The sequence below is a fragment of the Canis lupus genome, chromosome 35, assembly GCF_048164855.1.
Source record: "Canis lupus baileyi chromosome 35, mCanLup2.hap1, whole genome shotgun sequence".
In the NCBI taxonomy this organism is placed as follows: Eukaryota; Metazoa; Chordata; class Mammalia; order Carnivora; family Canidae; genus Canis; species Canis lupus.
The window spans coordinates 27,153,136-27,176,012 of NC_132872.1; the positions used below are offsets into that span (position 1 = coordinate 27,153,136).

Below are 22,877 nucleotides of genomic sequence, written 5' to 3' on the forward strand. Positions count from 1 at the left end.
TGAGCTATCCAGCCATGAAAAGGCATGGGGAGGGGGGGATCTTAAATGCACATTAGTAAGTGAAAGAAGCCAATCTGAGAGTCTGCATACTATAGGATTCTAATTATGTGACATTCTGGAAAAGGCAAAAGTATGGAGACAGTAAAAAAGATCAGTGGTTGGCAAACGTCAGTGGGGCCCAGAGGAGTTCTAGGGCAGTGAAAATACTCTGTATGATGCTATAATGATTGATGCATGCTCTAACGAGCCCACAGAATGTACAACACCAAGAGTGACCCCTAATGTAAACTGTAGACGTTAGGTAACTGTGATATTCAAATGTAGGTACATCAGTTGTATGAATATAGCACTCTGGTGGGGGACGTTGATAAGGGGAGAGGCTGTGCATAACTGGGAGCAGGGAGGCATATGGGGGTTTTTCTATATTTTCTCGTAATTTTTTTGTGAATCTCAAACTGCTTTAAGAGAATAAAATCTAAGAGAATAAAACTGCTTTTTATTCACATAAAAACGTTTTAAAATCTCATATATCTTATATATGTTGTATCTCAAGATTATGAAATAAAAAGACATATATCTCTACGGTGAAAACCCAAAGAAATCATAAAACTCGTACTGGTGAAGTTACATTTATAAGGATTGTTGTTATTGTTTTGATGATGGCACTAATGAGCAAGGGAAGACTTCTTCGGGTCCTTAAAACCATATCAATTATATGACCACATACTATACCTACATATAAAATCTTTCCCTACTACGCCACTGACTCGCCAAATGTCCTGGTTTGTCATTTCCAATATTTTGTCCTTCACTTTCTTTTAAACTCACACATTCAAAATCTCTAGGCCCCTGACACTAAGGAAAAATCTGCCTCCTTTTAAATCCGTGGAAGATTCTGTGAAAGCAGTTTCAAATTCTAAGACTGACAAAAACACCAGAAAGTAGTGCCACTGACTGCTAACTGACCCAAATTCTGACCTTTAAATAACACACTATTGGAACAAAGGTGATAAAGAATGTCTAATTCTTATATACATGATCCAGAAGTTAAGAGAGTATGTATCTATTAAAATTTGGCTTTTACTTGTGGTTAATGAAAGACAGAAAAGAAAATAGCACAGAGAAGCCATGAGAAGGGAACCTCCCGAGGCTGCCCTAGGGAGATCTCACTAATGTTTTCACCTTTTTAAGGAGGGTTTTTTTCTCTTTTAATCTCTGATGGCAACACAGCACGCCGTTCTCTGTCTAACAATGGCCAGAATCAAACCTTTCTCCACTTCTATTTAGTATAGCTGCAGGCTAGCGGGGCCGTGATGAGCATGGGATGATGTACGGAAATACTAAATTATCGTATTGTACACCTGAAACCAATATAACACTGTACCTTAACTATACTGGAATTAAACAAAAATAAAAATAAAAATGAAATGAAATGAAAGAAATCAGCTATGAGTAGGAGATTAATAAAGACGATGAAACACCAGACAGACCATTAGAGTTCCCTGGTAAATGATATCTATTGATTAAAATAAAATTGAAACATATAAAAGATTAAAAAATAAAAACATAATTTATAATACCAAGCATAAAAAAGGAAATTCTTTTAAAGGAAAGAAACATCCAAGAAACGTAAAACATTAAGCTGATAAGGACACATATCTGATTCAATGGCGGACTAGTTTACCAGGTTCTTAGACCATGTTGCCTCCAATATTTATTTTCTTAACCAGACTCTCACTCACTCCAAAGAACTGCAAGCCAACCCTGCTCCCTTTCCTTCAATTTGTCAATTGTCTATTTCTGGCCTCATAAGAAAGTAAAAAGGAAAGTTCTCCTCTATCACTTACCTAGAAGTTCCACTCAGTTTCTGATACAGGTTTTGAGAAGCAAAACCTTTTTTGCCTAGCAGTACTATAGCCAGATGAAGTTCTACCTAAGCTGGAATATGCTGCTCCCAATATAATAAAATAATATACAGTAACCGTGAAAGAAGAATTACATGTATATAGTAACAGCAAGGTTTTCCTGTTAAAAATGCTTTCCATAATTAAGTGAGAAGTAATATTTCAAATTTTCCTTTTTGTATTTACTAACTTAAAATATGTTGCCAGTTTAAAAAAAAATGCCAGGCAGTAATTTTCCCAGGCTGAAATTTTCTGAAGAAAATAGTCATTCAGCGTTTATAATCAGAAAGTAAAAATTATACTTACTAATGAAGTGTTATATTGTTATTAAATGTGTTCTATAAAAATATTTTATATTAAAGTCTGTAGTAACACAGATAAATCTGTAGACTGGATCAGTTAAAAGAAACAGCATATCACTATTGTCTCTAAGGAATATGTAACATTACATAATTCTTAATCTATTTTTGCCTTTATGGAATTACATAAGATAAGCAATAGTTTGGCACCAATTCATCAAACAGAAGGGCAAATTTTCACTGTAATATCTTACTTACGTATTTAACAAGAATTTTACAGCTACCTAAGAGGTGACATTTACTTTTGCATAGCTTAGCAATGCATTAATAGATTCACTTTTACTTTTTAAATGTATGGCTATTTCATAATACTTCATAATAAAAGAGTACAAATAATTTAAAATTCTCAGTGCATGCATTAAAGTGACCTTCATATTTAAATTTAATATTTTATTAGTTCCAACCCAAAAATCAGAAAGTGAAAGGTGAAATGTGGACATACTCTAAAACACTTTCCTTTAAAGACAAATGTCAAGGAAAACTAGAACTTTTCTGCAAAGCAATAGCACAGTGACTTTTAAAGTTCCATCTGGAAGCTGGCCCACCCACTAACCTTGTTGTCCCTAAATTATGTACCTTCAATGGACAAGGGTGAAGCAAAGAACAAGTTTTGTTTATAAATCCCTAGGTAGCCTTAAATTGCTTTAACTTCATGAGGACAGATTATGGTTGGGAAAAATATGCAGGGCCTCAGACCAGTGGTTGGATCTGCATGCTACGGATCCATGTGAATTTTGAGTAAAGGCATTTCTTTGCAAGCAGATGAAAGCTAACTATGCTGAGAAAAAAGAGAAAACTTTTTTCTTCACTGTTATCAAAGACAAATATAATGTTGCCACAGGATTTTGTATATCTACTTTTTAAAACAATTTAGAATAAAGAGACCAAAGGGCTAAAAACAGGATTTCCAAATGCAAAATATAGACTTACTGGTACATGCCATAGAAGGTGGATCTTTTTCAGCTCGGAAGTAACCCTTTTCACACTGACAGACAGAAGTTGCTTCCATGTAGGTTAAACTGTGGGGAGGGCATTTAGAACATTTTGTGTTTCCAGCAAATGCTTTATAGAATCCTGGTCTGCAAGCTATAAAAACAGGGAAAAGAATTTTTTTGTTATTGCTGCTTATTTTATTTGTACATGTACAATGTATTTTAATCGACACACATTTGATCTCAAAAGTTCAGTGTCACGTATATGCAAAAAAGGCAATATATGTTAATATTAATAATGAAATTAGTTATTCAAAATCAGTAACATAATGGTGACTTCATATTTAGGCTCGGGTTGCTAATTTTAAAAAATATACCTGAAATACACATACACAAAATAACAATAATAACAGTGTGTGGGAATGCCCCTAACTGGCAGTGAGGGAAATGATTTTGTGCAGTTGTAGGAGACAGCATTAAATAACATTGAACCACACTGTGTAAAATGTATTTGCATTCCATTTTTCCCTTAGTCCTTCTGAGTACTAAAGGAGAAAGACCCAGCATGGTGCTGGTATATCTTAACACCTATCCTATTGGTGAAAATTTTTTTTTGGACAAAATGAAAGCTGGCTTTAAGTTCAGAGACTTTAGCAAGCTCTACCTATAGTTTGTTAACACTGATTTATTTTTAGATGTTTATTTTTATTTTTTACTGTAAACAAATTTTTGTTTATTATATTGAGATAATTCATTTAAAATTTTTGAATTCATTTTAAAAGTGGATAGACAAAATATTAAGTAAATAAGATACATGTGCTATATACATATGGCAAGAAGCATGGAAACTGTAAGTAAATAAATTTTCACAAAAAATCATGAAAACGAAATGTAAATGATGAAATGTTTTATCAGGCCACATTTTCTCTTTGCTTAAACCCATGTTGTCATTTACAGGGTACTTTTTCACAGGAATGTAAGATCTAGAAAAAAGATTCCAGTGCTAAGTATGCATCCAAGGTCCTGAATGTTGAAGGGGTAGTGGTTTCTTTCTCAAAGAAACTACTGCTGACCACTTTCTAAATTAACATTGTTACACAAAATAAAGGAAGAACAATCTTCCAGTAACAAGTATTATGTGAAAAATGTTTTAACAAACCTATTGTAATCCAATACATATACACAAAATGCTCTATTTAAAAATACACAATAAATAACAATAATGAATGACAATCCCTTGATTAGGCTTCTGTTTATAAATTCAGGAAAGAAAGAAAAAAAATGCCTTTTTTTGAGGTAATTCCTACCTACAGGAGTCCCAATATAGTAACTATTTATCTTACCCGAGATATATATTTTAATGACTATTCCTGAAGATCTAAATTAGTGCAATTTGATACATACCAAGAGTATACTATGTACCACTGACTCCTTCTCTAGGAGGTGTAAACCACAAAAAGTGGCGCGCACACACACACACACACACACACACATAGACACATAGAAATGTACACAGGGGCGCATATGCAATAACGACTATTTTTGATAATTTGTTTTTATAATAACACTATATAAACAACATAGTAATTCAAGGGAAGTAATATGATCAATTCTGTACAGTAAAATTACTTTTATAAACGTGGATATTCACTATCAATGAAGCTATAAGTGGTGATACACAAATATCAACCACAGTGTCTCTTACTGGCTGATAAATTAATTAGTAACCAAATGAGCAATCAATAAAAACAATGTATCATCAAAATATTTCTCTAAGACTGTCAAAATTCAGTGTATGTCAATAATATGTACTCAACCCCTAACATTTCCACTAACATATTCTTTAAAAAAATTTTAGTTACTAAATTTAATCTTATTGATATAGTAGTTACAAAACAATGTATTGTAAGATATTTAATAAATCTAGCTTATATAAATTTTTAATAAAATAATTATTTTCTATTAAATTATGAAGTTTAAAATAACTTAATATATTCCATAGAATACATTTGTGATACTCTGGCAAATAGTTTTAAATGTTGAACCCAACTAGAAATTTAATCATATCTTTATCTTCTCTATTACAGTATTTATAAACCTAATAAACCACACAATTTATAGAGAGTGTGCACATTTAAGTGGGGAGCTTGCACTCTGCATATTCCAATATTATTTTAAATAGAATTTAAATATTATTATAAGGGCCTTTTGAAATAAGACCATCTTGAAATAAAGTAGGGATGTGAACACTATAGAACTATACTAAAGTTTATTGCACGTCCAGATACAAACCCTACAAGACATAGAAACAAGATCTGTAAACGCTTTTCTTTCTGTTATCCGTGATTCAAATCTCAGTCATAAACACTGTCTAGCATATAAAGTAGCCTGCTTATCACTTTATTTTGTGCAAACAAATAACTGTTACCTTTATTTTCTTTGGTAATTAAAACCCCAAAATTTGTTTATTTATTTACTTAAAGATTTTATTTATTTATTCATGAGAGACACAGGCAGAGGGAGAAGCAGGCTCCATGCAGGGAGCTGGATGTGGGACTCAATCTCAGGACCCTGGATTATGACCTGAGCCAAAGGCAGATGCTCAACCCCTGAGCCACCCTTAAAACCAAAATTTAGATGATTTATCTGAAGTGTTTTCAGCTAATTTGTCATCTCCTTTCAGAATTTTGAAGTGCTTAAAGCAGCTCTTAAAATACTTAGAATAGCTCAGTGATATTCAAATTGTAGAGACAGACTGCAATTGGTCTCAGCACCCAATCTTGCCTATTTGATTCTGTGAACAGAAGAATCTTCTAAATTTCTTTCCAATAGTGTTAAAAAGGTAAATTGAATTTAAATAAAATATTTTTTAAAACATATATATTTATAGTTATACACATATATCATTTAAAATCTTGTAGGAGCCACATTAAAAAACGAAAATGAGGTGAAATTAATTTCAATAATATATTTTATTTAACACAGTATATCCGGGCAGCCCCTGTGGCCCAGCGGTTTAGCGCCGCCTTCACCCTGAGGTGTGACCCTGGAGACCCGGGATCGAGTCCCACGTGGGGCTCCCTGCACGGAGCCTGCTCTCCCTCTGCCTGTGTCCCTCTCTGTCATGAATAAATAAATAAAATGTTTTTAAAAATTAAAAAAAATGCAACATATCCAAAATATTATCATTTCAACATATAATCTAACTCTTGAAATAGTTTACATCATTTGGGGTGTTTTGCACTTTTTGTACTAATTCATCCGATAGGCATTTTCCATGCACTGCCCATCTCAATTCACCCAGCCCCATTTCCAGCGCTCACTCACCTCATGTGGCTGGTAGCTACCACGCTGGAGAGTGCAGTTTTGATCACAGAAATCTGTTCATTATATCTCCCTGCTGGGAAAAACTGTGATGACTTCCCAACATCGTTATGTTAAAGTTGAAAACAGACTGGATTGCCAGCTCCCCTGTGGCTTGACCCTGCCGACAGCCCCAACCACATCACATGGAGTTGCTCCCCTCTCAGGCTCCCTCATGGAGGCTTGGCCCTTCTACACTCCATCCTCTACCCAGCAGGCAGGGATCTCCTCAGAAGGCACCTGAGGTCACATTGTCACTGGGCTCCAAGCTTCCAGTGGCTTTCTGTTTCTCCTAGAGTAAAGCCATTGCCCTATTAATTGTCTCCTTGGCATTGCCTGGTTTTGCTCCCTCTCCTTCCCTGCGACTCTGCTTGTCATTAGTTCTTTTTCCATCATGTGCTCTGCGCCAGCCACACTAGCATCCCAGGATCTTGCATGGAAGCATGCTCCTGCTACTGGGCCTGTAACCCTTGCTCTTACTCCCCATCTGCACAGTTTGCTCCCTCCCTTATATCGGAGTTTTTGTAGCAGTGTTATCATACTAATGAAGCCTGATTCCCTTTTTAAACTGTCCCTCCTGCTACTTCCTACCACAGTATTTTATATTACCCTCCGCTCTTTTTTCTATCTACAAGGAACTTAACATCTGACACTTGATATGTTTAATTTTTTCAAGCTATTTCCTTCTAAAATGTCTGTTAGGGCAGAGGTTTTTGTCTCTTTTGTTTCCTGAGGTGTCTCTCCAGGGCCTAGACCAGCTCCAGACATTATGTGGCCCTCCCTCAGTATTCGGTAAATGAATGAGTGAATGACTTGCTAAATGTCTCCTTTAATTTCTATGAATGTATCATGATATTTCTTCTGCTTGGGCCTTTTCTTCCATTGAAAATCTCTTTTCTCCATTCCACCCCATGACCCAATCATCCTGGTAACTCCTGATCCTCTTTCAGGTCCTCCTTCTTTCTGACTTGCTAGACTGCTTTAGTTTCTCCAAGCACCTGTGACTTATCAACAATAGTGTATACCTGTTGGTTCACAGACTAGCACAGTGCATGGAAGGCAAGGAGGAGAGACAGAAGAAAGAAGTAGATCACTCCAGATTGGCAGGTGGCAGGTTTCATGAGCAAGGGAAGTGACATATGAGGCTTGTTTGGGGGAAGCTGCAGAATAAATAGCTCCTTGCACCTGCCCTTCAGAATCTTAAAAGTTTATACAAAGGCCTTAAATGGGTTGAGTCATTATACTATTCAGATGGTCCCAACAACACCTCTCTCAAGGCTCGATCCTTGAAATGGCTCCCACGGTGGGAACCGTACACAGATCATAGAGTTCAAAGACAAGAGAGGGGTTGAGGAGCCTCCAACTGCCAGGTCCAGCTGAAGGGTCAACCAGCTGCGGTCACATCCTCTGTTACCTGTTCAGCAACACCTTGGTGATCACGTGTTTAATGGCTGTAAACCCCTCAAGGGATGGCTCTGATAACATTTTGAGATATGAGAATCCTCAAGTGATTATCATAATGTAAGTGTTCAATACATATTTTTTTCACAGTATGAATACTCTGCTAATTAAACTCCTGCAGGTGATTATGCATTTCTTCTCCATGTATGTTTTTTTTCCTTTTTTAAAGATTTTATTTATTTATTCATGAGAGATACAGAGAGAGAGAGAGGCAGAGACACAGGCAGAGGGAGAAGCAGGCTCCTCACAGGGGACTTGTCGATCCCAAGTCTCCAGGATCACGCCCTGGGCTGAAGGCAGCACTAAACTGCTGAGCCTCCCAGGCTGCCCTGTATGTTCTGATCATAGCACAATTCATCTTACTATAAATTTGTGGGTTTTGTTTTTGTCTGGGGCTTGCTAAATTACTATAAGAAAGGGATAGAAACATTCAGTAAAGATTTCAAGAGTGATTCAATTGCAATGCAAAACTAATAATTCTAATATCTCAAGGTAAGCTGACTGTTAGAAAAAATCTTTCTAGGTAAAATTGTCCACATGAATTTGAATCAGAATATTTTGCATACCACAAAAAATACAAATACACTTTAGATATTTTGGTACTGCAACTCTCAAACTTATCTCTGATTTGAAATGTCTGTGTACACATCGAAATTGCCTTTAAAAATATTAAAATGTTGAACTTATAAAACATGTTTGGATTGTTAAAATATTACCCTATTTTAATACTAAGGTTTAATATAATATTTCATTTCAAGACATAGGATTATTCTCTTAAAAATATTGGAAAGCCATTGTTCTAGGTAGTTACATTCTCTTAATGTAGCACACATTAATGGTATACCACATATATTTCCTTTAGCCTAGTCATATTAGATCATAACCATCTTGTCACATTTATCACCTCATTTTCTTGGAGCTGCCACAAGTCAGACATGGGCATATATCCATAATACTTAGCCTACTACAAGTATCTATTTCATTTTTACACATGCTTAAAAAAATTTAATGAGTGAATGAGTAAATAATTCACTAATGTCTAGTATGAAATTACTAGAACTCCAAATGTAATAATCATTCTATATATCTATTTGGTTAGTGATTTCAGATTTTATTTGTATTTCTGTTACACATGGGATATCAGTACCTACGTCTTGAGAACTTTTAATTTTCTTTTTCCTTTCAATTACTTCTTTATTTATCTATTTATAGGGAATGTAAAATTCATTTCCAAAAACAAACCACCCTGCATAATTTGGACATACATTGGAATAGTTTCCGATGTATATCAATACCACACAAAATACTGTTAGAAAGCTAAAGATTATATGATGCAGTGATTTCTAATTTGTTTCTTTTAGAAAGAGTTATTTGAGGGGCACTTGGGTGGCTCAGTCAGGTAAGGGTCCTGGGATTGAGTCTACACTGGGCTCCCTGCCCACCAGTGAGTCTGCTTCTCTCTCTCCCTCCACCCCTCCCCCTTGCTCGTTCTCTCTCTCTCTCTCTTCTTTCTCGCTTGCTCTATCCCAAAATAAATAAGAAAAAAATTTTTTTTAAGTTTTTAAAAAATAAAATTCGAATTTAAATGTTCAGTTGAAACTTTCATTTTCTACAATGATTTTTGAAGTATCTATTTAATTCTATATTAAAATATTTATGATTATATAAATGATATCATAACATGTATACTCTATATGGACTTTTTTTTAAAAATGTCATTTAGAAATTTGGCTTATATCTACCTTTTCTTCCATCTTTCCTCTTCAAAAATGACTTCCTTATATGTCACCACATTGATGGGAAGATATGTGTCTTTGTATGTATGATCACAAGAATTTATTATTGTTAATTTTACAACATTGGGACAATAACTATATAATTTACATTTTTGTTCTCAATTACTGACTATATTATGAAAATATCTCCAGGCCAATGATTATGAATTAATTCTTTATAATGTGCCTACAGTATTTCTACCAACAATCTCCCAGTTGTGGGAACCTCTTTCTAAACTATGCTGCAATAAATATCCTTGTTATAATGCTTATATTTCAGTTCCCAAGAGTGGGGACTCCAGGGTAGGGTATGTTTTTTACTTTTTTAACACATATTTCATGTATTATATGAACACGAACAATTTCCTGGGTTTTGTGTTTCATTCCTAAACATTTCTAAAAACTCACAACAATGTAAAAGAGCACCCTAAACTTGCACCCTACTAATCCCAGTAATTAATATAAATTATATTTTACCTTTTGAAAATACGTGAAGTTAAATATCATTGTTACTTTCATTGAAGTTTCCTGATGCCTGTAATGTTGTACATTTTTATTGGTCATTTGCTTATACTCGTTTATGCATTGCCTTTCATATCCTTGTTTGTTGTTTCTATTAATTTATATGAGTTGTTTATTAGCAGTATTAAAGTTGTATTTATCACTTTTATTATATACATTTTTCAATCAATCTTATATTGATTTTATGAACAAAAAAAGAAAGACAATAATCCCATTCATAATAGCATCAAGAATAATAAAATACATGGGAATAAACTCAACCAAGAAGTGAAAGATCTGTATAGTGAAAATTACAAAATTTAATGAAAGGAATTGACAAAGACACAAACAAATGAATATCCCATTGCTTGTGGATCAGAAGAATTAATTGTTAAAATGTCCAAACTACCAAATCCATCTATAGATTCAATGCAATCACTATCAAAATCCATGACATTTTTCACAGAAATAGAAAATTCCTAAAATGTGTATGGAACCACAGAAAAACCTCAAATAGGGAACCCTGGGAGGCTCAGTGGTTTAGCGCCTGCCTTTGGCCCAGGGCATGATCTGGGGAGTCCCAGGATCGAGTCCCACATCAGGCTCCCTGCATGGAGCCTGCTTCTCCCTCTGCCTGTGTCTCTGCCTCTCTCTCTTTCTGTATCTCTCATGAATAAATAAATAAAATCTTTTAAAGAATTAAAAAAAATAGCCAAAGTAAGTCGGAAAAGAACAAAGTTGGAGGCATCACGTTAACTCCCTGATTTCAAACTATACTGAAAGACATAAGTCATCAAAGCATAAGAATATACACACAGACCAATAGACCAAAACAGAAAGCCCAGAAATAAACTCTTTCATATATGGCCAACTAATATTGGAGGAGGGAGCTAAGAATATGCAATAAGGAAAGGAAAACATTTTCAATAATTGTTATTAGGGTAACTAGAGAGCCACAAACAGAAGAATGAAATTGGCTCCCTATCTTGAACAACTCACAAAAATTAACTTGAAATAGATTAAAGATTTAAACATAAGATTTGTAATTACAAAGCTCCTAGAAGAAATCATAGGGCAAAGCTCCTTGACATTGGCTTTGGAAGAGAATTTTTTTGATATGACAACAAAAGCAGAAGCAACAAAAGCAAAAAACAACAAATACAACTTCATGAAACTTAACTGATTCTGCACAGAAAAAAAAAATCAACAAAATGAAAAGGCAAACCATGAAATGGGAGAACATATTTGTAAACGATTTAGATTTAATATTCTAAATTTATAAAGAATTCACCCAATTCAACAACAAGAAAAGTAACTGAATAAAAAACTGGTATAGGAACTGAATAGAAATTTCTCAAAAAAAAAAAAAAAAGACATCCACATGGCCAACAGACACATGAAATCATGCTCAACATCACTAGCCATCAGAAAAATGTACACCAAAACCATAATGAGATATTATTTCATTACATTTGTTAAAATGGCTATTATGAAAGAGACTGAAAAATAAGTGTTGGTAAGGATGTGTAGAAAAGAGAAATCTTCTGCACTGCCAAAGGGAAGATAAATTGTCTAAGCCACTATGGGAAACAGTATAGTTCCTCAAAAAATTAATAGAATATATGACCCAGCAATCCCACTTCTGAATATTTATCCAAAGGAAATGAAGGCAGGGTATCAAAAGATGTCCACACCCTTACGTTCATTGAGGTATTATTCACAATAGCCAAGAGACAGAAACCACCTAAGTACTTGTCACCAAATGAATGGATAAAGCAGACCTATAATGATTCAATTTTTTAGTTTCCATCCATAATACTACCACCTTATTATGTAAATCTACATTTTTGTACTATGGCACTCATCTCATCTGCTTGCCTCTGCCTTCTCCAGGCTCAAATCTACACCATAGCTACTGCTAGTTACATTTCTAAGTGGTAAAGGTGACCCTGCTACTGTCTATTGTCTAGTGTGGGAGTTGGCAAACTTTTGGGCTTTGGCCAAATCTGGTCCACCACTGGGTTGTGTACGGCCTCTGTAGGCTAAGAATAGCTTTTGGATTTTTAAATGATTACATAGGTACATGATAACATTGATTTTGACTCATGGCCTGCAAAGCCTAAAATGTATACTATCTGGCCCTTTATAGAAAATGTTTGCTAACACCTGGTCTCTAGCATAAAGTCCAAATTCAGTTTAGCATTTAAATTGCTTCACAGTTGAGCTCACACATATTTTTCCAAACTCACCTTCCACTGCTACATAAATTTTAGACTTCTTACCACTCTCCACACACTCCACACTATTTTTTTAAACAGCTTCAGTGAGGTGTAACTGGCATGAAAAAAAAAAAGTGTGTATAAAGTGTACAGTTGGTTAAATTTTGACATATGTATGCAACTATGCATATATAACCACAATCAAGACAGTGAACATATCCATCAACCCCAAACATTTCCTTGTGTCCCTTTACTTTTACCTATTTGCATTTTTATATTTATCTTATTTATTTTAATTTTTCTTAAAGATTTTATTTTTCAATAATCCTTACACCAAACATGGGACTCAAACTTACAACCCTGAGATCAAGAGTCACATGCTCTACTGAGTCAGCCTGGTGCCTGCATTGTTATATTTAAGGTACATTTCCAGGGCACTCAGTCAGTTAAGCATCTGGCTCTCTTGATTTTGGCTTGGGTCATGACCTCAGAGTTTCTCTCTACCCCTCTCCTTTTCCTTCCCTCTCCAAAAATAAAAAATAAAAATAAAAAATACAGTATATTTGCTGCAGGTAGTACATACCTGAGTCTTGCTTTTTAATTTATTTTTTAAAAAAATATCCAATATGACAACTTCTTTCTTTTAATTGGGATGTTCAGTCTATTTAATTTAATGTGGCTACTGATAAGGTTAGGTTTAAGTCTACCGTGCTGTTCTTTTCCCATTTGTCCTATCTGTTCTTTGTTCCATTTTCTTCCTTTTTCTATTTTTTTTAATTGCATCCTTTTTATGATCCAATTTAATCTCCTATATCAGTTTATTTGTTCATGAGAAAACTCAGGTGAACACTCATGGAGAACTTCTATAACTCTCTGGAGTTCTCTTTCAGAGAAACACTTTCCTCTCTCATGCTCTGTTCTGTGCTATCTGGCTGTCTGGGTCCACATGGACTCTCAGACTGTCTTCTCAATCCACAGAAGGTGTCTGTGAGCTTCTGTCAGGGTCCTTTCTCCCTGCACCATGGCCTGGAAACTCTTTCAAGATACTAAGTGGGAAGAGTTGTAGGGCTCTCCTCCATTATTTACACTCTCTCAGGGATCACAGTCTTTGATTGATGTTTTGCATTAAAATGATTTTTTCATATGTTATGCATGTTTTCTTTTAAAAATATGTATTTTATTTATTTATTTAACACAGAGAGCGAACACAACCAAGTGGAGCAGCAGGTAAAGGGAAAGGGAGAAGCAGGCTCCCCACTGAGCAAGGAGCCCAATGTAGGGCTCCATCCCAGCCCTTGGGATCATGACCTGGGCCAAAGGCAGATGCTTCCCTGACTGAGCCATCCAGATGCTCCTTGCATGTGTTTTCTAGTTTTTTTTTTTTTTTTTTTCAGGCAACAGATGTTACTATATATCTTGGCTGCAAGTAAAATTCAGACTGCTTTAATGATCTTGAATTCTTATTTTTCTAATTGTCTTCATATTTCCCTGTTTTATGATGTCCTGCTCGTATCTAAGTTCACATACTTTAAAAACTCACTTCAAAGTACAGTGCAATACAACTGCCATCTACCAGAATGCCTAAGGTAAAAAAGGCACACAACACTAAGTGTTGGTGAGGATACGGAGCAGTATGAGCTCTCTTACATTACTGGAGAAGTTTTAATCCGTGCCGCCACTTTGTGGAATGTTTGGCAATATTTACTATAGATAAACCTAGATCTTCTGACATAACGATTCTACTCCTAGGAATATACTCCACAGAACAGCACAAAATGAAAGCAGCTTCTCTCCCTGCAGCCATACCAAATTCCATTGCTAAGTGAGTTAACACTCTTCCATTTGATTTTAATTTTTGTAATTTTTGTTGGCATGTTGATATTCCTCACCTGAGGAATTTTCTACTCCCTTTACTCCCTGCTTAGTCCTTGTTCCTGTAGACTTTCTACATTTCCTTACTTATTTTAGTGAGCCATCCTGAGGGAATGGAAGTAAACTGGCACGTTTAAACAACTATGCTTAACAAAAAAGTTTACACTTTACTAAATCGCTAATCATATAATTGGAGCACATTTAGTTGGAAATAATCAAATTACAATCAAGCCACTATTTGTGAAATATTTGTTTTCATGTTTCCATGTACCTGCTGATAAAAGTAGTAAAAGTGCTACTACATATGCAATGTAATTTGATGATCATAATCTATAAAATATAAAATATGTAATATTCTCATAAAATTAAAATAATCTAAGTCAAAACATAATTATCTACCTCAAAAATGTTTATAATTTTAGTAACTTTATTATTTTTTACTCTATTTTTTTTAAAGTAGGCTCTACACCCAAAGTGGGGCTTAAACTCATGACCCTGAGATCAAGAGTTGGATGCTCTGCTAATCCTAATTTGAGGAACTTTAAATGTTTGCTTAAAATAACAGTAAGAGATGTGATACATGTCATAAGTCCAAAATAAGCTTGTCTTTAATACATGCTTTACAAAGCATGTATTAAAGACACATTCAATATGAGTATAGTTACTGAAATACCACTAATACTAATGAAGTACATACCTTGCAATGTAATTTCCCTTATAAATATGTGAAAATTAATTCTCTTTAGAAAACTGAAGTCTCTGGGTATTACTGATAGATAGTTTGAAAGTACACTGAGACACATATACACACATAAACACAATATATACAATATCTCTGCTAAAACAAAATAAAAAAACATATGACTTCTTCTATATATACTTTATTTTAAAAATGGAATGCTATAGGCATTAGGCTATACATTGCTAGCAGTATTTTGGAGGTTTATCCTTATTATCAGAGAACTCTAAGACAAAGGACCACAAGAAATCCTAGTTGGCATATCATGCAGTTCTCACCATTTGATGAAACACTGAATTGTGTCTTGTGTGACAGAAACTGATATTAATGTAATTGACTACCTTTCCCTCATCAGTGTTCAATAGTCTGTAAGTTTGGATAAACCTGAATGACTTATCAATAAAATATGTATTCTGCAACATTTCTCAAAATGTTAGAATTCATGAATTCAAGAAATTAGGGTAGACAATATTATCACTGCTTTCTTAGATGCTGTTCTACAGTTACGAAAATTAAGTTTTGATGTCATGTAAACAGAGAAGGCAGGAAAGATTAGGGAATTAAAACATAAAAAGAAAGGAAAAACCTAAAAGGTAAGGGTAAATAACCATGAATGTTTTGTTTCTTCAGAGTAATCTATTGCTAACAACCCACGACCAAATCCAAGTCTATTGAACTTGTAGGTTGTGCTTCAAAATATTCAACCTAACCTTCCTTGGAGGAGAATACTATGAAGTTCTCATGAGATAATGTATATAAAATTGTCCTGTTACTAGTTCTAATTTCTTACTTCCATCAAAGAAATGTTTAAAGTGGACTTCCTTTTGAATAAACAAATAGGAAAATCATCAGACCTAAAAAAATATATTGTAGGTTATACAAATTTATCCTAAAGAATCAGAGGAAGGGGATTTGGTTCTGAAAAGGATAGAATAGGCAAACTGTGTCCTTTTTCCTGCTTATCTACAAAATCGGAGCACAGTATACCCAGCGGATATTTGAGGACTCTGAAAAGTAAGCCGAAGCAAGTATCTTGGAGAAGATCAGAATGTGCAGTACTGAGTTGGGGATGAGCTGCCCATCCTCTGTCTTCTCTCCCTCTTGTCTCCCCCAACACTTGGAGCCTGGACTGAGTAGACTGAACAGCTGGAAGTGGACACCAGGTCACAGGGAGAGCTCTAGGACCAGCCTGCTCATCCATATTCTGGAAGTGAGAAATACAACTCCTAATGCTCAGGAAAGAATGTGAAAATCCCTTCCTCCTTTGCTTCTTTCTTCTCTTCCTTCTGTCTGTCCCTCAAGTGATCATGCGGTAGTGGTGAGGGCTGTGGCAGCTGGGAATGAAAGCTCACAGGTGCCAGAATACTTAAGAGGGGAAAACTTTCTCTCTATTCACTCACACTGTGGTTTTGAGAGGGTAGAGTCAACTCCCACCAGCTGCATTCCTTTTCCTCTCTGCCCTTGTCTCACTTGGCCCTGGATGTCTACCCAGTTGATGACAGTTTACAGAGAGTGGAGTACATAAAAATTCAGCCAGCCTTCCAGCTAAGAGACCTTAAAGAGGAGTCCATAGTGAACCAGAGAGTACTTGGAAGAATATGGAGAGAGAGGAGCTTGAGAAATCAATTTCATAGGCTTGTTTTTGAATTCCTGGGTTTACTTCCAAGCTGTACATATGTGGATTTGATTCTATTTAACGCACCAAAGACTTTGAGGACTGAACCAAAAGACCACCACTCAGGTCTCAGACTAGCAGTGAGATCTTGAACTTTTGGTTAGGTAAAGAAGAACCTAGAAACTAAATACTACTTTTTTTCTTTTTACTATGTGCCATAGTAATTGATATAATAGAGATATATACAGAAAGCCACCTAAGTTAATGGTAACACATGTAAAGTGGACATGTTAGATCTTAATCTTCCACTATTTTTCTCATTCATAGACTCCTAACTTCTGTGTTGAAGATGATTTGAAAAAAGCACATTCCTTCAAGAGATGGATAATTGTCAAGGACACGGCATTACTTGGAAAGTGAAGTCAGAAATACTTTAGTAGTCTGAGGTTTGTGACATGCAAAATTAAAATTCTAAAGAGAGAATTCTAAAAATTCTAGCATGAGGGTAAAGTAGTGGAGGTATGGAAACCAAAAGGTTTATAAGAGCAGTTTTTATGATTAGACACCATTGTTATTTTTATTACCACTTATTAATATTTTGCAAGCAATCTGGTAATAATACTGGCACCATATTAAAAGTTGAGCATATTTTTTTTCAACAAATACAGATCACCTTTTCTGTGCTCTAACATTCATCTTCTAAAGTGATTCTTAACTAATTTGTTACTCCCAGGTATATTTTAGTCTTAAACTTAGCCACACTATTATGACTATTTCCTTCATGTTTAGCACTCCTTTTAAAAACGTATTTGTTGCATCCATCACCATATTCCAGTTACTCCGAAATTAGTTGACACTTAAAAGTTTTTTACCTAATCAGAGATTCTTATTTCACTATTTTCTCTAGACATCCAACTGTAATGACAGTTTCTAGCTTTGTCTTCAATATTCTTTTCTTGTAATACCCTTAAGCCCACCTAAATTTACTTTAATGATTATGAAAAACTATCCCAAAGAGAAAACACCCAGTGATTCACTGTAAGATATTGTACTAACACTGACAGCAAGACCATTTATAGTTATTGAACATTCAGAATGAGCCAAATAATTGTGCAAAATATTTCATACATAATTTTTTAGTTATTCTTATAAAAACAAGTTATGGGGGGGGCACCTGGGTGGCTCAGTTGGTTAAGCTTCTGCCCTCAGAGTCTGCTTTTCTCTCTCTCCCTGTGCCCCTCCACGTGCTTCTGCTCATGCTCTCTTTCTTTTTCAAATAAATAAATAAATCTTTAAAAAACAAAGAAAAACCAATTACAAAGGATAATAAAGATTATATGGCCCTTGGAACTAGATTACTTGGCTTTGAGTTCTGTTCTGTATTTTACCAACTCTCGTTTCAGGCAACTTATTTTTCTGTGCATCATTTTCCCTCTCTGGAAAATGGGGATAAATGATAGCTCAGAGAGTGTTGTGAGAATTTAATGAGTTAATATGTGCAAAGTGATCAGAAGGGTGTCTAGCACATTATTACTTAGATGAAGAAGGTAAAGTTAAATGATCTTGAGTAACCTGCTATGGCAGATCGTGTTTTCCAAAAACAGCTTCAACAATATCTCCTACTCTCCGCCCTTCTGACAATGCTTCGAGGACATTGTTTCCACAAAGAGTTCAGGTCTATATTCCCCATCTCCTGAATCTGGGTGTGTTTGTGACTACAGGAAGTCTATATGATTTCCTAGGCCAGGTCATAAAGGGTGATAGAGCTATTCTTCTTGGGATGCTATGTTTAGAAACTATCTGCCATCCCAGGAGGAAGGCCACATAGCCATGGAGAGGCCCAGATGGGGAACTGAGGCCCTTGGCCCCCAGCGCTGGCTGAGCTCCCATCTGACAACCAGCACCATCTTGCCAGCTGAGTCAGTGAGCTACCTGCACTGTAGATTCTCCGGCCCCTGATCTGATGCTGCATGAAGCAGACATGAGCTGTCGTTGTTGAGCTTTGTCAAAAATTCACCTTTATAAGCAAAATAAATGATAGCTGTTATTTTAAGGCATTAAACTGCAGGCGTGTTTTCTTATGAAACATTGAGTAACTGCAACACTTGCTTAAGGTCATATGGTAGGAGACCCAAAGTTAAGACCCAAGTCCTTTCAAATTCATAATCTGAGTTCTCATCATAGAGTACACTGGTTACTCATTTACCTTGAACACACCTATTCTATAATCCAGAGCACTGATGAGTGAACCACAACATTTAAAGGACAATTGGTAATGGCGCTTGGATTATGAATAACTGTTATAATAAAAAATACTCTTTTTATAGGATTTCATTGACAGATACGGTTTTTACTAATGCTTTCATGTTTTCTTAGACACTTATCTTTTTTGTAAGAAGCATAACAAGTATATCTTTATTTAGGCCATTAGAAATAAAAATGTATTTCTACAACTTTTATTTCATAAAAAATGCTTTTGTGACAACCTCATTCTATGGAAATAAGACAAGACGTTTTATCTTTCAACCTAGAATTAAAGAATAGATGCATTACAAAATGGCTCGCATGCATGCATGATTTGAACATTGTGAGCAAACTTACTCATCACTGCACTAAGTCTCAAGTACTCTGAGACCTCAGTAAAGTTTGACAACGATATCTTCTGCTGGCTTAGGAACAAATTTATAATCCATTCTTTAAACTGACAATTGCGAATGTCCCAATGTCATGTATTTGTGGCATTTCTGTAGCCAAATAGTGTAGAAAACTACGTAAAAATTATTGAAGTATACACTATAAATTTTTACTAATAAGAAAAGCATATGTTTTCTTTTTATAGTTACTAAGCATTATTGATAATTGATATAATCATCACAATTTGTCTACAACAAATTGGTGTTTTATAAATATTATTCTATTTAAGCCTTACGAAAATCCAATGATGCAGATATTAACATTTTCATTTTACAAATGAGGAGATGAAGGCTTTAACAGTTGCTTAGGGTTCTATGAGCAAGCCAGGATTTCAAACCAGGTCTCTCTGATTCTTTTGCCCAAACTTTGCTTGGAATAATACCTTGTCATTAGGTGAATATACATGTATATACACAAACATGCACTTATACCTATATACATATATAAGTGTATATATAAATATGTTAGATATATGAAGATATTCCTGGCAATACTTATACATATTTATCCTTCCAAGTAATCTACTATTACATTTATCATCTGCATTCCACATTTTGACATCTTTTATTTATTTCATTTAAGAACTACATTGTAAATTACTTAAAAATAAAGTTTTTTTTTTGTATATGCTATTGCACCAGGAATATTATATACTTAGCAGAAGCTCAAATATCAGCTGTATGGGTTACCTTTATATATAATTAAAATGCTTATTAGTCAAAAATATGTAAGAATATTATAGAAGAAAGCTTGGCAGAGTAGATATTAAAAATATTTACCACTTTCTTTTCTTAAAGACTATAAAGATTAAATATTATAATATCATTTAAATTCTCTAAGCTTTTTCATCAAATCTCCATCTAGCAATATTATTAAACATTCAGATACCTATTATATTAGTAAATATTAGCAAATATTCAGATAATATCTGTTTCTATTTTCTGTACATGCCCAAAATGATTACTTATATGAATAGTTGAAATATGAATGGGTGTTTTCAATGTATTTCCACCATAAGTAGCCCTCTATAGTGAAACTCTAGTGCTTGAATTTCATACTTTGAGTTTTACTTTGTGTTCAATATCACAATTAATGTATGTTGAATAACAACTAAATCCTAAATTGAGCTCAATGTTAGAACAGTATCTTCTGTCCAGTACAAGTAGAGTACCTACACGGATCCAGCATGGTTTACGTATAACAGATTCTTAGGGATCACAAACGCACATTCAAGGATGCTGCATGCAACAACAGTAGACACTCAAGATTCGGAACCTCCAATACATTGTTTCAATAGCTTTTTGTATTTATGGCTGTGTAATCAGCAGAAACTAAGATGTGCAGGTTGTACAGATGTGATGTTTCTGATCAGAATATGGTGTCTTAATTTGATTCATATCTAGTTCCAACATGTACAGCTATTCCATGTATTAATGCCATTGGCCTGAGCCTGAATTTCCCAATGACTATTTTATATCCAGGCAGATCACCTGTAAGCTGGTGCTTGGATAATCCAATTTTCAGAACAAGCAGGAGCTTTTCTGAAAAACCAGTTATGGCATTTCATGAAGTAAGTGTTTCTGTTGGAAAATTTGGAACTATAGAGGCAGTTTTCTATTTTAGCTATAAATCTCAGTAATCAGAAGCCATATATTCACCAAATTTTTGTATAAGTCTTTTATATCCATGAATATGTGAATATTTTAAATATGATAAATATTTTAAATATGGTAAATTATTCCTAGCAGATCTTCCTTTATGCAACTTCAAATTCTCTAATTAATCTATTTCACACATTTTCATATCAGATTGTCTTAAATTGGGACATACTACAGATACTTAGGTAAATAGGCAATGAACCAAAAAAAAAAAATTCATTATCAACACAAACCAGTTTTTCTCTCATGTCTGTTCCAAGTGCATATTACATAGGCCTCCATTAAAGCAGGCATTTGTTTTTGCAGTGCTGATTCTAGGGCCACCTCAACACCAGTATGCAAGCACTTGTAAGAAGAAATCATCTTTATGTTAAAATTCTCATTTTCTTACTACAATGGTTAGCATATATTAGGTGCTCAATAAATATTTGCTAAATGATTAACCCAAAAAATTGTGGTCTTTGATAGTCTTTGACGTACAAGACCAATTTTTAAATATACAGTAAATATTACTAAATTATAAATATTCTGATACAGTTTCTTTAAGGAGGCAGAAACACTTGCAAAAGATACCAGGAATTAACATAAAATTTTACTATATCTGCTATCAAAGAAATATTATATTCAAGTACTATTTGGAAAATTAATCCTAAATTGTAATACATGCTTTTATTTTGAAGCCTGCAATTTTAGAACTTTTGTCTCAAATTGCTGTATTGACAAATATATTCAGCTTCCATGTTTGACTGCATATTTAAATTTGAATGAATGTGTAATTTTCCTTTTTTGCACCTTTACAAATAGGAAAATATAAAAATAACAGCTCTATTGCAAAAATCACTTAGCTGATACTGCATTTTCAAGTACAATCACCTTTGATTATTCTCAAGTGGAACAACTTTGGTAAATGTATAATTGACTGCAGTTACTCTTCACTCAGCATATAATAGAGAAGTCATGGGTAGAGACTGTGTATGACACGGTGAAGAGGTAATGAGTATACACCTCAAGTTACATGATAATATTAGACACTGTATGATTAAATACCTCATGAATAGTAGGGATAATAAATGCCTAGAATTTCAAGAAGAAACATGTTAATAAGGAGTGCAGTAGCTAAAACCAGCCTAGAAGTGTGGCATTTTAACTGGTCCTTTTCTATGGAGAAGTAAAATGGGAAAAATAATGAGAAAAAAAGATGTGGAGATGAAAATGAGTATCACAAGTTCCTAAAAAAAAGAGGAAACCAGCTTGGATAAAATAAAGAACTGCCAGGGGAAAGGAAAATTGAAAGTAGTTATGGTGAGTTATGGTGAGTCAGAGTCTTCTACAATAGCTTAAAGAATTTCCTGTTTACATTAAAGAACACAGAAGTGTTTGAACGAAGAAACACAGTTTAATTTAAGCTGGAATCTGTTGACAGCATAACAAATCTATTAATCTATTCTACAAGATAAGGGAGCAGACCAAGTAGGAGACCAAGGAATTGATCCTGAGAAGAAATACTTAACATCAAGGATTGTGGTAGTGAAAAGAAGAAAAAGTGACATTACGGAGAAAAAAAGAAAATCATTTTAAGGTGGTGTGGATAAACAAAACAAAACAAGAAAAACAAGGTGGGGGTTATGTATAGTTTTAAAAATACCTATTAATTACATTTAATATACTCAGCAATGTCGATTCTATCACTATGGATAGGGTTTGGGGCTTTTGACACAGATATCTTATATTCAAATCCCACTGGTTGATATACACTGCCTTAGGTTTTTTTTTTTTTGCCTTAGG

The 22,877-nt window shown here is 34.5% G+C and overlaps 1 protein-coding gene across 23 annotated transcripts in view; it reads right to left on the reverse strand.

Annotated features, from left to right (window-relative positions):
* Positions 1 to 22,877, reverse strand: part of EPHA6 (EPH receptor A6) — an 872,277-nt gene that overhangs the window by 453,370 nt on the left and 396,030 nt on the right. For 22 of the 23 annotated variants that reach the window (XR_012024450.1, XR_012024449.1, XR_012024448.1 and 19 more), the window contains one exon: positions 3,194 to 3,349. The exons of the other annotated variant lie outside the window; for it this stretch is intronic. Coding sequence is in view for 19 of the 22 variants with exons in the window: in XM_072812309.1 (XP_072668410.1) it covers positions 3,194 to 3,349 (156 nt within the window). In the remaining 3 variants the exon portion in view is untranslated. The remainder of the gene's footprint in view (positions 1 to 3,193; positions 3,350 to 22,877) is intronic. 23 annotated transcript variants of the gene reach the window in all.